General features: G+C 42.5%; 1 protein-coding gene across 2 annotated transcripts in view; it reads right to left on the reverse strand.

Annotated features, from left to right (window-relative positions):
* Positions 1-3,137: 3,137 nt before the first annotated feature.
* fam20ca (FAM20C golgi associated secretory pathway kinase a) overlaps positions 3,138-13,902 on the reverse strand; it is a 103,815-nt gene continuing 93,050 nt past the window's right edge. Inside the window, exons 5-10 of one of the 2 annotated variants that reach the window (XM_060901736.1) lie at positions 8,363-8,478; positions 7,497-7,677; positions 6,786-6,895; positions 6,502-6,583; positions 5,032-5,091; positions 3,138-4,733 (exon numbers count right to left, since the gene is read on the reverse strand). In XM_060901736.1, coding sequence (XP_060757719.1) covers positions 4,601-4,733; positions 5,032-5,091; positions 6,502-6,583; positions 6,786-6,895; positions 7,497-7,677; positions 8,363-8,478 — 682 coding nt within the window. In that variant the 3' untranslated portion in view covers positions 3,138-4,600. Of the gene's footprint in view, positions 4,848-5,031; positions 5,092-6,501; positions 6,584-6,785; positions 6,896-7,496; positions 7,678-8,362; positions 8,479-13,902 lie in introns of both variants that reach the window. The other variant, XM_060901735.1, reaches the window with a different exon arrangement.

Here is a 13,902-nt window from a genome sequence, read left to right on the forward strand (position 1 = left end):
CAAAGTGGGGAAAGTTGCGCATATTTATAGTAAGGTTATGCATGTGTTTACCTGCATGTAGTCCATGCCTCTGAAGTTGCCAGATTTCACTTGAATAGAAGCGCCTGAGACAGGGATTTGCAGTATTGTCTCAATCACCACCATTAAACACAACCACTAGCCTATAAGCCTGGGGAAAAAGATCTGGGATAGAAATGGGGACTGAAGAAGAAGATAGCATTTGTTTCATCACTTTCAAATGTAATATGATAAAACTTAATTTAAAAATTGAAAAATAAAAAGGACTAACTAGTTATGGAACAGCCTTCCAAGTAGTGTTCAGAAATCAGACCCAGTCTCAGTGCTTAAGTCTAGGCTGAAAACATATCTGTTTAGTCAAGCCTTTTGTTAATGGTGTTTATGAGGTAAAGGAGTAGATCTGGAGGGTCCTCAGATAGAGTGTTTTGGTAAACTGGCATGTATGGATGCTGTCAGTCCCTCACTCACTTGCTCACTCGAGTTTGTTGACGGTGTAGTGGCTGCTGCTTTATGTCCTGGGGCTCCCTCATGCCTGTGTCACCTTCTGGTTCTCCCCTTTTAGTTATGCTGTCATAGTTAGTTTTGCTGGAGTCCCTGCTTGCACTCAGTGCAAAATGTATACTGTTTCTACTTATTCAGGTGACATTGGGCATACCTAACAACCTGTGTTTTCTCCTCCCCCATCTGTCCCTCTGAGTTACATGTCTGTCCTGGGATTGAGATGCTGACCTCTTCTGCTCCTCGGACCTGCCTGATCCATCCTGGTGCCCTGTGTCTGGCTGGAGTCTCAACACATTGCTCCTGTGGAGGACGGCCCCATATGAACAGTTGAAAGTAACACTTGGAGGACGCTCTGGACACTTATGGCCCTTTTCCACTACCCTTTTTCAGCTCACTTCAGCTCGCTTCAGCTCACTTCAGCCCGACACGGCTCGCGTTTCGACTACCAAAAACCAGCACGACTCAGCTCGTTTCAGCCCTGCTTAGCCCCTAAAACTCGCACCGTTTTGGAGTGGGGCTGAAGCGAGCCAAACCGTGCCGACTGAGGTTGGGGGCGTGAGCAGACACTCCCCTGTGCACTGATTGGTGAGGAGGAGTGTCCTCACATGCCCACACACGCCCCGCGAGCGCGCTGGGATCTGTAAACACCGCAAACCCGGAAGAAGAATAATTATGAATTACGAGAATTTCTGAAGCCTTATGCGCCTCGCCTCATCTATACGCTCTTGCCAGTATCTGTCCGCGTTGTCGGTGACAACAAGCCACAGCACCGAGACCAGCAACACTAACGACTCCATGTCCTCCATGTTTATTGTTTACTATTCGGGTCGTGAGACTACCGCTTAAAAGCTCACTGAATCAGTGACATACAGAGCATCGTGCATGAGTTCGCGGAGCGCAAGGCTCGCCGTATGCCCTTCAAATAATGCGCACAGTAGGCTATTGATGTTTTATTATGAGCCATGTACAGTATGTCGCCTAATGTTTTTTTTTGTTTCTGAGTTACATGTTCGTTTGAAGGACTTAATGTACAAAATAACATAGTTGCACCCCGGAGTGTTGAAATTGGTAAACACAGTGCATTCAGTGAGGTTTGCACCGCCCTCCTTTTATTTCTGACTCTTCCTGTCAGCGTTGCAACCTCTGAGCGCTCATTCGTATGCCCTTCAAATAATGTGCGCAGTATAGGCTATTGATGTTTTATTATGAGCCATGTACAGTATCCTAATGTTTTTTGTTTCTGAGTTACATGTTCGTTTGAAGGACTTGATGTACTAAATAACATAGTTGCACCCGGTAGTGTTGAAATTGGTAAACACCGCAGTTGCGGACATTTTGTAGCCTAAAATGATGTTATGATAAGCTTTAATAAAGGGTCCGGTCATTTGCCCCGCCCCCGGCCCGGCTCTGACTTGTTCCGCCACTGTCACTGATGTCACTGTTTGCGCTGCTTAACGGCATCACATGACGTCCACCCACTTTCGCTAACTCCACCCAATGTGTCCACCCACTTCCAGCCAGCACGGTTCAGCCCGGTTGTAGTCGAAATGCAACTCCAACAGCCCCGCTCAGCCCGACTCAGCTCGACTCGGCACGGCACGGCTCAGCCGCGTTTGTAGTGGAAAAGCGGCATTACAGTCATGCTTTTATGGCTGAGGACTACAGTTGACTTGCTAACTTTAGGACTGCAGTTATCATGAACGGTTTTGCACTCAAGTTTCCATCAATGAAGAGTTTATAACATCAACGAAACTGACTTCATGTTAAAACTGTTAATGTTATAGTCATGCTGTCTGTTGTTGCCCAAATGAGGATGGGTTCCCTTTTGAGTCTGGTTCCTCTCGAGGTTTCTTCCTCATGTCGTCTGAGGGAGTTTTTCCTTGCCACCGTCACCACAGGCTTGCTCATTGGGGATAGATTAGGGATAAAATTAGCTCATGTTTAAAATCATTCAAATTCTGTAAAGCTGCTTTGCAACAATGTCTATTGTTAAAAGCGCTATACAAGTAGACTTGACTTGACTAACATATGAAATCAATCACTGCAAATTTGGTTTAATTGAGCAAAATTGCTTCCAGCATCTTATAAAATAGCATTTGATCCATCACATCTTATTATTTTGCATTTTATTATTATTATTATTATTATTATTATTATTATTATTATTATTATATTTTTTGTGCTCCGTCAGTTAATTGTGCACAAAATGCCACAAGATACTAAAATGAGATCATGAAATCACACACATAATGTGTGATCATGGATATAATCTATTTGATCAGTTTTACTAGTTTGTGTTTAATCGTTATTAATAGTGCTTGAATTATTAAAATAATGCCAATGTTTTGGTTAATTCAATGCAGTACCCTATAAAGAAAAAATGCCCAAGCATTCATCGTAATTTATACTTAACTCTCACCATGGCCCATAGTGTCTTGAAATAGTTTCAACATAAAATGAAAGAAAAAAAAAATCCCAACAACCTTGTTTTCCTTGTGTCAGTATGGGGAATGATAAAGGCACTGTCTTGCCTTTTGGCCATAGTTTAGGAAACAATTCATAACTAGTAATTAAAAAATAAAACAAAAACCTAGCTATGTAAATCTGGCGATGCTGAATCTTCTAAAAGAAAGAAAAAAGACTGAAATATTGGCAATGACTATGACAAAGTCTTTAGTCTGAAAAATGTCTAGTAACAACCCTAGCACACAGATAATCTGTTGTATCATACAAAAACACAAAGGCTTTATATAAACTGATGCAGATTTATGAATTCTGCTTACTAATTAATATATGGCAAAAAGAACCAAGAGTGCAGCCAGTGAGAAGGGATCAGCTTGCCCATGTATGGCACAGAAAAGGACACAGAATGAAGAAGCCGTGGCAGCGTTGCATCTGAGAATGGCAAAGCCGCCCGTGCAGGGGAAACAGGTGCATTCAGCATGGTGTCACTGACAGGAGGCAGTTTCAAAACAAAAAAACACCAATTAGAGTCATTCTGCACTCTTCCACAAAGTTCCTACCAAGAGTGCACTTTTGAATAACCCTAAATGACATGCTCACTCCAGCGCTGAATAACTCTAATGAGAGAGGAAGTGCAGAATTCACGACATGGAATAAAAAAATACTTAACACTGGATTGCACAGAGTCCGACTTGCAGATGCACCGACTGTATGCAAGCTTCTGAAAGCAATTAGGAAAACCAAATCAGGCCACACGCAGAGAGGAGAGGCGCCGTATACGGGTCCTCACAGGAGGAGCACTGCACTGCAGTACTACTCTTAAAGCTTAAATGGATCTTTAGGCAAAATATCTCACACACAGAGCACAATTGGCTACATAGAAAATAAACCAGCAACTATAAACATAAGTCCTATGCTAAGGGTCTGTAGTAAATAAATGTCACTTCTTATTAAGTCTCACACTGCCTAATACAGTGATCATCAGCTCTGTTCCTTGAACAGATTTTAGTCCGAAACCTTATCAAACGCACCTGCTCTAGAGAAACCATTTGTCTGCCAGTCTGTTATATTAGCCGGATCAAGGAATGGGTTTTTATAGGCAGGTAAATCTCAAGCTACAAAACAGGTGATCACTGTATTACTGGTCAAAAGTTTCTCTATGGTTCTACTATACATTTCATAATATACAGAAATGATGAAAATATGCAAAATTAATAAATTACTTTTGCACATCCAACCAGGTAATAAAAAGCAGGGTGTAACAAAACAATATGTGCTGCAGCTTCCACCATGGCTACAATACTAGCCTTGGACTTTAAAGGTAAAAAAAAAAGTCAAATGAACATAAAATATAATCCCTGGTGCATGTGGGTAGCATCAAAAGAAAAGAAAATGGACCTCTTTTCCGTCATGCCTCTGGTCTAAAGTCTTAAAAAGTACATGGGGAGCAAAGGTAAGTGGGAGCACGTCTGGCTGACATCTGTAGAAGTACCAGACATATCCATATACGGAGTGGCAGTTCAGAGGCATTGGTGGTGAGTCTCTTGGAATTCACTGAATTCAAACATGCGTCTCAAGCAGGACGTGCCCGAGGCTCATGGTGTAGGTCCGGGTTCCACTACCTCACCCGAGAGGTATGATGGTGCTCCATGTCATCCTCCACTACAGTGCTGTAGCCCTCCTTCTCCACACATTCAGCCAGCACGTTTAGAGCCAGGCGCAGGCGCCGGTCCAGAGCTTCCAGGTGCGGCCTAATGAGTATGGGAGAAAGGTGGTCACGCAAAAGAGACTCCTCCATCAGTGAGCTCAGCTTGTACTCCTCCTTAGCCAGCAGCTGAAGCCGCAGGTAGGTAGACCTCCTTACCCTGGGTGAGACCAAGGGGCATGAGAGGAGGGCGGGAAATGCACAGGTGGAGAAAGACAAAGAGAGTGTGAAGAGTAATGCCAGAAAAGCAAACACAATAAAATAGCGGGGTTTAAAAGGAATTAATGGGATTTTTTTTTCCGCTCTGTGACATGCAAACAAATCTGGGGACGAACATTGCATACCTGCAACATTGACTCAAGGGTACCAAGATTGACATTTCATCATGCGAGTGTTTTCCAAATCTGTTGAGTTTAAAAAAAAAAAAAAGAAGTCACGATTTCAACTTGCACACATAAGGTTCGGATGAAAACCAACTAGTGGGAAACTATTTTCACATACTATTTAGTATGCTATTTAGTATGATACACACAGCTCTCTGGTTAGTAAAGTAGTGAAAATAAGCCATACCATTCCTGCAGCAAATAAAATTCCTTAATTTATTTCCTAAAGGCAATTTTCACTTCTACTAAACATAGACCGCAGTATTTCCTTTAGGACAGCTTTTAAAAAGTATGATTTCAAGCAACTGAGTCAGCATGTTTCAGCCTAGGTTTGAAACAGCAACAGAGTACAAAACAACTAATTAGAAAACAAAAACATTTGCTTATATTGATATACAAATTGGGGGCGGCACGGTGGTGTAGTGGTTAGCGCTGTCGCCTCATAGCAAGAAGGTCCGGGTTCGAGCCCCGTGGCCGGCGAGGGCCTTTCTGTGTGGAGTTTGCATGTTCTCCCCGTGTCCGCGTGGGTTTCCTCCGGGTGCTCCGGTTTCCCCCACAGTCCAAAGACATGCAGATTAGGTTAACTGGTGACTCTAAATTGACCGTAGATGTGAGTGTGAATGGTTGTCTGTGTCTATGTGTCAGCCCTGTGATGACCTGGTGACTTGTCCAGGGTGTACCCCGCCTTTCGCCCGTAGTCAGCTGGGATAGGCTCCAGCTTGCCTGCGACCCTGTAGAACAGGACAAAGCGGCTAGAGATAATGAGATGAGATGAGATATGCAAATTGTTTCTTGCTTGGTTTTAATGAATTAAAAAAAAATTCTAACAGTTGAATTTATAACACTGTTGAATTTTGAAAACTCAGACATGACAGCGTTATCTTCTTTTTTTTTTTCATTAATACCTTTTGAGGAAACCCAACCTGCCCTATGAGCATAATAATGTGGGCTATTCTTACCAAGGCCTAATGGTCTTGGTAAAAAAAAAAAAATTACAAAAATATAGAAAAAGCAGCAGTATCAGCACAAAATGAATGGAATGAATAAAAGCAGAACTATTTCGTGCCATAAGAATTTTCCTCATTCATGTGCTTTGTATTGGGCTACATAATACAAAGATTTTCACGCTCGCTCAGTATAGCATGACAGCACTTTCATTAGCATTCTACATTTACACACTACTTCATGTACATATAACTTTCACTGCACATCGCTTTCAGCGGTTCATATATTGCTGACTCTGATGGGACTGATATCTGAGCCTGACCTCACTTTTAATAAAGTACATTTTCATTTATATCCCTACTTTCCATGGTGTTGAATGACTGATGGAGTGATGCTGAATGGAAGAATGTGTGGTATTTGCTTGCTTTGAGGAGCCTAATCACAGACATACAGTAGCTGTACAAAAGAGTGTTGAAGGTGACTCACGCTCTGCCATTGTCCAGGTGGATGATGAATGTATCGTTGCCAAACTTCTCAAATGTCTCATAATGGTGACGATCCATGTTGCCTGTTCAGGGACAGAAAGGGAAATTACACAGACTTAATTTTTTGCTTCTTTCCAGACTTTGTTGTGCCTGTTTGTCTGTCAGAATTGAGAAGACAATGAAGGTAATGTGGCTCAAGCAAAAAAAAAAAAAGTCTATTTAATAGTCAGGCCTAAAATGAGAATGTTGTGTTTGTATTTGGTTTTGGACTGCCATGAAATTCACCCATGAGGAAGTCAAAGATGGTCATGTCCATGATATCCAACAGACGGGTGCCATGGTCATAGGGCGGAGTCTGCTTTACTTCATCACAGTAATCTGGATCCACTTCCCACCTGAGAAAATAACACAGTGAGAGTGTTATATTCTTTTACTCCCTGCACTGTATTTAGTTATTGTGGGTTGCTATGACAGCCTAGAAGTGTTCATAAATATATCTAATAAATAACCTATGCAACACTATGACACGTAACTTCCTCTGTATATGCTGCATGTACTGTATATAATGAGAACCCATGAGACACTTAGGATGCATGGTGTAATCCCCAGGCTGCTCTGGATTAATGCAGAACCAAGCGATGACACCATGAAAGTGAACAGAGCCCGTCTCATTTATATGGAATTGTGAAAGAAAGTTGTGTAAATAATGGGAAAAGGATCTGTTCCATTGCTTCTCTGTCACACTCTGAACAGTCAAAGCAGCCAAAATAGTGAGACCTGGTCTGTTGCCTCAGTCAGTAGCTTTGCGTTATGGTGTGTTTAAAAATGCCAGGGACCATCTGACTAAAATTGTCTTCTCAGACAGCCTATTGTCTTGAGGCAGCTGTCCGAAGCAATGATTTTTTTGCTGATAACGGCAGTTTGTGCATTTAATGAAATGCATGTATATGGTGACCTGAGATAAAGTGAATGAAAAAGTAAAAGAAGAACCCTTACTCAGCTTTCTTGCGCTTATGGTATGAGCGACGCCAGGGATTCCTCCAGGTTTTGCGCTTGGCGAGGGCCAGATCAGGCAGAAAGGCAGCCAGTGAGCCCTCAATCTGGTCAGGTTTGCCACACAGGGCGTGTTCAGTGGAGCAATAGTATGAGCATTCACCATAGAAACAAATGTTGTTGGCTGCAGCAAAGAAAAGGAGAACAGGCGTGAAATTAAATTAAAGGTAAATACTGATTTGGAAAGGAGTGAATGTTGGGGTTCTGACATTAAAAGTGGTGTATAAATTGTGGTTTATGAAATCTGAAATGTTATCACTTCAAAATGTGTTATCAATCAAAATTAGAAATTGAGGTAAATTAGGGGTGTGTGACACAGTTACTATAGTATGTATCTGTATCTCTCTATTTCTGTATCTGTATTCAGATTTAAACCCAAAGCGGGCATGGTCTAAACTGGAAGAGTTTTTAAAAATTGTTATTTTAATTCTTCTATAATCCACTATTGCACACTGCTAGTCTCAAGAAGATGCTATATGAGTATTTCAGGGAAGCTTTCTATATGTATACGTTTGGAACACAGTATCTATTCTTTCTGAATCATTTTCTTCATGCTTGTTGAAGTGGTTTCAGCATGGTTTATCATTAATTGTAACATGATTCCTTGGGGACAGGTCTCTCAAAAGTTCCATGTAGTTTGCACATTATCCTAAATATATGATCAGCAATACCATAAATTTGTTTTTACATGCCTGAGCATAAAAACAAGACCCATTAAACACTAAAACAAATCAGAGATTGACAAGCATTACTTTTAAGTTCTGTCTCAATTTAAATAAAGGAAGGGCGGGAGTGCTGCATGCTGGTACCTGGAGAGATGAAGAATGTCCTCCAGAGCTTCTTGTCTCGGGTCACATCTCGAATCTCTCGTGTCATATTTACTAGTCTGCCAGCCACTGGTGGAACCCGTCGGAAATCCAGAATTCTAAAAGTGCAAATCAATCAATCTGACTATGTCCACAATACATCCATTATCCATAACCGCTTACCTTGTGCAGGCAAGCTGGAGCCTATCCCAGCTGACTATGGGCGTGAGGCAGGGTACACCCTGGACAAGTCACCAAATCATCACAGGCACATAGAGACAAACAACCATTCACACTCACACCTACGGTCAATTTAGAGCCACCAATTAGCCTAACGTGCATGTCTTTGAACTGTGGGGGAAACCGGAGCACCCGGAGGAAACCCACACAGACATGGGGAGAGCATGCAAACTCCACACAGAAAGGCCCTCGTTGGCCACTGGGCTTGAACCCAGAACCTTCTTGCTGTGAGGTGATAGTGCTAACCACTACACCACCCTCCACAATCAATCCATCCATTCATCATCTGTAGTTGCTTATTCTGTTCTACAGGGTCGCAGGCAAGCTGGAGTCTATCTCAGCTGACTATGGGTGAGAGGTGGGGTACACCCTGGACAAGTCGCCAGGTCATCGCAGGGCTGACACATAGACACAGACAACCATTCACACTCACATTCACACCTACGGTCAATTTAGAGCCACCAGTTAACCTAACCTGCATGTCTTTGGACTGTGGGGGAAACCGGAGCACCCGGAGGAAACCCACGTGGACACGGGGAGAACATGCAAACTCCACACAGAAAGGCCCTCGTTGGCCACTGGGCTCGAACCCAGAACCTTCTTGCTGTTAGGAGACAGTGCTAACCATGCCACCCTCCACAATATATCATACTGTATATTCATGAACTGTTAGTAGAGTAACACGATGAACATATTAATTACATTGCTAACTGGCACATAATATCTGTTAACGCTCTGCAATGTCTCATTAAGATTGTATTCCCACTTCGCTCCAAGTGTTCCTGAGTTAAGTTCTGGATCCACATAACACTGACCAGAATAAAGCAGTAACTGAATTGAGTTCAAGCTGAATAATGTAACTGAGCAAACTTTATGGAGTTTATGAAAAGAATGAGCAGTTTCTCAAAGTGACCGTGAGATGATTTCATCATTTATTCTTTCTCTGACAGCAACTGTCTCAGCCCTGTCATAGTCTCGGAGGGCATTCCTAACTCATCTGCTTCATACTGCGTCCTTGACTGCTACTTATTGGCCTTTTAAAGGCCTGCTTATTTACCTTCAACATCCGGCCACACACTGTTACCATCTACTGTGGGTGTGTGCATGTGTGTATGCAGGCTATCTCTGTGAGTGCTTCCTGTAGCCATTGTGAACTGACTTTCCAGAGGTGCCTAAATCACAGAACCCAGAGGGACAGAAACCCAAGCTTGGCATACAAAGCCACTCAGGGGCTACAAAAGCGCTAAGTCATGCTGGAGGTAGATAACAAAGAGACCAGTGTGGAGGCACGGTTCCTTGTGAGCAGAGGTCTGTCAGCCATATGGGATTAGTGGTGCACATTAGAACATATAGGAAGGAGGGAAGGCAGAGAGAGAGAGAGAGAGAGAAAAGAGAAAAAAGTGGACCAGTTCTTGGGATACTGTGCTCTATTCCATTTTAAAGCAACAATGCTACAATTTCATGTTACATGGTACCATATAGAAATAGTATAGTCATGAACTTAACAACAGATCATTATTAGAACTTTTTTTTGCAATTAGGTCACCTTACAGTATATATAGTAGCTATACTGCCATATAGTATACTGTCAATATACAGTATGTTCTAATATTAAAATCTGCTTTCAACTTTAAGTATCAAATCCAACCTTGGTCGTGTAGACAACTATTTTTAAAATTCAAGTACACTTTTTAAATAAAAAAATATATTTTTTTTAGCTATGTAGTCTACCGCAGCGTATATCAAAGGAATAAAGTATCAACAAGTTTACAGGTGCAAAGTCTGCAGGTGTTATGCTCATTGTATGAAAGAAAAAAAAACAGAGTGGATAAAATAAAGTGGGTCTCAACAAGCTGAATCAACAAACACCCAGCACAAAGACTCTCTCTATGAGCTTCCTTGTTAAAGTCAGCAGGGAGTGTCTCCCAACTTTTGATTGCTCTCATATGCACCTTGTTATCCGCACAGCCCACTTCATGGGGAACTGGATCGAATCAATCCTGCTAAGTGCTTTTCAGGCTGCTGGCCAGGGGCTGGAGTGGCAGGGTCTGAGAAATGTGTGTAGAATCAGAGCTGGTGGAACTTGGCTGTGTAAAAGGGGTCCAAGCTGCTCTTCTGGGCCTTGTGAAGCCTAATTCTTGGTAAAATTGATACTTGTGTGAGCATCATTGCACCTTGCACCTGGTTTTCCTACATCATTGTATGTAACTTTCTGGCCAGACAATGGGAGAGCGGAGTATACCATTTTGTCTGATGATGAGAGTGATTTATATGGCATGGGTGGTTATTATAGGATCAAAGATGGATTGTGAAAGCTTTAACTGATAGAGAGGAAATGCTTGCAAAGAACAACACTTCTTTTCCTGGTGAAAACACAAACAATTGGCTCTAAACTCCACATCATCTGAGATACAAAGATAATGCTTTTGGCTCAGATTCAGTCGAGTCACCATCTATCTTCAGGCTTCAGATCACAGTCCAGATCTGACTGCGTGATTTACAGTATGTGACTTCCATGACAGGTGAAATGGGAGTAATTTTAATTTTTTATGTGGTCCAGGGTTTGTATGAGAGGTATACTGCTATTAAAGTGAATACTGCTATGATTCAATGAAAGGGCAGGATAAACATCACAGTGAGCTTACTGAACCTTGCTTCCCATAAATAAGTGATAACAAATGGTAGCAACAGTTGAGTTTTTTTTTTTTTAAAGTACCGTTCATGTGTATGGCATTTCATGCAACAATTTCACAAATTTAAGTTCCATTTTATACCAAAAGTATCACGACTCATGTGCACTAAGTGTGGAGCACTCATGTCTTCCTTTCTTGCCCTGGTTTACTCAATATAAAGTGAATATATCTGTAATGGCAGACAGATTTTGTTAAATGTACACTACCACTGTATATGATCACATGAAGCTCATTTATTTAACAAGATTTTCACTCATTCAAAAAGTTTACATTTTAACCACTACTGTTACAGTAAGCTGAACTTTTACCCATGTGCTATTCAGATTATGGACACACACTACAAAATATAACATGAATCCATGGCCATGCCTTACAAAAATAAGAAGCTTAATAAGCTTGATTTTAATTTTTAAATACCTACTACTGGTGGCACGGTGGTGTAGTGATTAGCGCTGTCACCTCACAGCAAGAAGCTTCTGGGTTCAAGCCCAGTGGCCAACGAGGGCCTTTCTGTGTGGAGTTTGCATGTTCTCCCCGTGTCCGCGTGGGTTTCCTCCAGGTGCACCGGTTTCCCCCAAAGACATGCAGGTTAGGTTAACTGGTGACTCTAAATTGACTGTAGGTGTGAATGTGAATGGTTGTCTGTGTCTATGTGTCAGCCCTGTGATGACCTGGCGACTTGTCCAGGGTGTATCCCACCTTTCGCCCATAGTCATCTGGGATAGGCTCCAGCTTGCCTGCGACCCTGTAGAGTAGGATAAGTGGCTACAGATAATGGATGGATGGATACTACTGGTGGCACGGTGGTGTAGTGGTTAGCACTGTCGCCTCACAGCAAGAAGGTTCTGGGTTTGAGCCCAGTGGCTGATGAGGGCCTTTCTGTGTGGAGTTTGCATGTTCTCCCCTTGTCTGCGTGGGCTTCCTCTGGGTGCTCTGGTTCCCCCCACAGTCCAAAGACATGCAGGTTAGGCTAATTGGTAGCTCTAAATTGACCGTAGGTGTGAATGTGAGTGTGAATAGTTGTGTGTCTCTAATGCTGTGTTCACACTTATACCGGTACGATAGTGGTATAACTGTATTGATACAAAGTATACCGGTACAGTTTAGTGCATCTGTCCACACTAGCAAGAAATGTTTGCGGTTTTCTTTCACGGAAGTTGAAATGCGCGTGCGCGAAATGTTTCCGTGGTTACCGAGTAACTTCCTTCCGAGAATATGGCGGATGAAACAACGTGTGTGTGCTTTTTGTTGTCAATGTACAGTCTGTATTTCTGGTGGTCATTTATTCAGTCGATTCGTATAAAACGCGCGAGGCAGTTGAGAAAGAAACATAGAAAATGAATCTCCCTTTCTCCCCCCTCACTTTCTCACTCTTCCCTTTTCTTCCCCTCCCTTTCTCTCCCTTTTCCCCTCTTCCTCCTTTCTTCCTCCCTCTTTCCCCCTCCCTCCCTCCCTCTCTTTCTTCCCCCTTTCTTCGCTCCATGTAGCTCCACGGTCGTTTTGAGACATTTTGACGTTTTATTTACTGCTGGAAAGCACGGGCATATTATATTGTATGAATAACCCGGAAGACGTAGGAATGGTTCATTGCGCTTGTGCATTATATTTGTATCGATACAGAGCCGCTTCATCTGTCCACACTACAGCGAAGCGCTACAGTACCGATACTGTACCAGTACGAAACCCACACATTTGTGGGTTTCGTACCGATACAGTTATACCGCTACAGTATCGGTATAGTTGCTAGTGTGGACAGGTGTTGCGGTACGAAAGTAGTTTCGTATCGGTACAAAATCCCTAGTGTGGACAGGGTATAAGTGTCAGCCCTGTGATAACCTGGCGACTTGTCCAGGGTGTACCCAGCTGGGATAGGCTTCAGCTTGCCCGCAATCCTGCACAGGATAAGCGGTTATGGATAATGGATGGATAACTGCTACTACTCATTATTATTAGTAAAAATACGGAGGTGATTATAGTAAATTGTGCACACTGATTGGTCGAGAAATTTGGACTATTTCCCGATAATCACCTTGAGCGACTTGGGAAAATAGCGGCCAATCGCTTTGTCACTGTAAATGAGGAAGAATTACAAATTATGAAAGAAAATGCTGTTCCTAAAAGCACTAAAGATGCTATGAGCTGACCAAACCTATTCAAAGGTAAGGTGGAATTGTGATTTAATTTTTCTGTTTCAAAACAAAGTGTTTTATGTGTCTCGGCATAGAAAAGTAACACAAACCTGCGCTGTGAGGGAGGCGGATGTATGTGCAGAAGTGTTTATTTTAATAAAGTGCAATTTGTAAACAAAACCACAAAAAGGCAAACAGTCCAAATCAGCAGGCAAGGTCATAAACGAGAAAACAGGCAAAGGGTCGATCGAGGCGCAAACAGTATGTCGGAGGCAAAACGAGGACGAGAACTAGAAACAAGAACAGGAGTTGAGAAACCAGGAAAACCACAAAGACGGGAAGAAAGGCTCGGTAATGCGCACTGAACGTGGCATAATACTTCGCATCGCCTTTGCAACAGCGCAGTCCTTAAATAGCCCAACACATAGTTCTCTAATTGAGTTCAGGTGCGCCCTGTTCATGACGCGCGTGCTGGAGCTCA

The sequence above is a fragment of the Neoarius graeffei genome, chromosome 20 (genome assembly GCF_027579695.1).
Source record: "Neoarius graeffei isolate fNeoGra1 chromosome 20, fNeoGra1.pri, whole genome shotgun sequence".
Classification (NCBI taxonomy): Eukaryota; Metazoa; Chordata; class Actinopteri; order Siluriformes; family Ariidae; genus Neoarius; species Neoarius graeffei.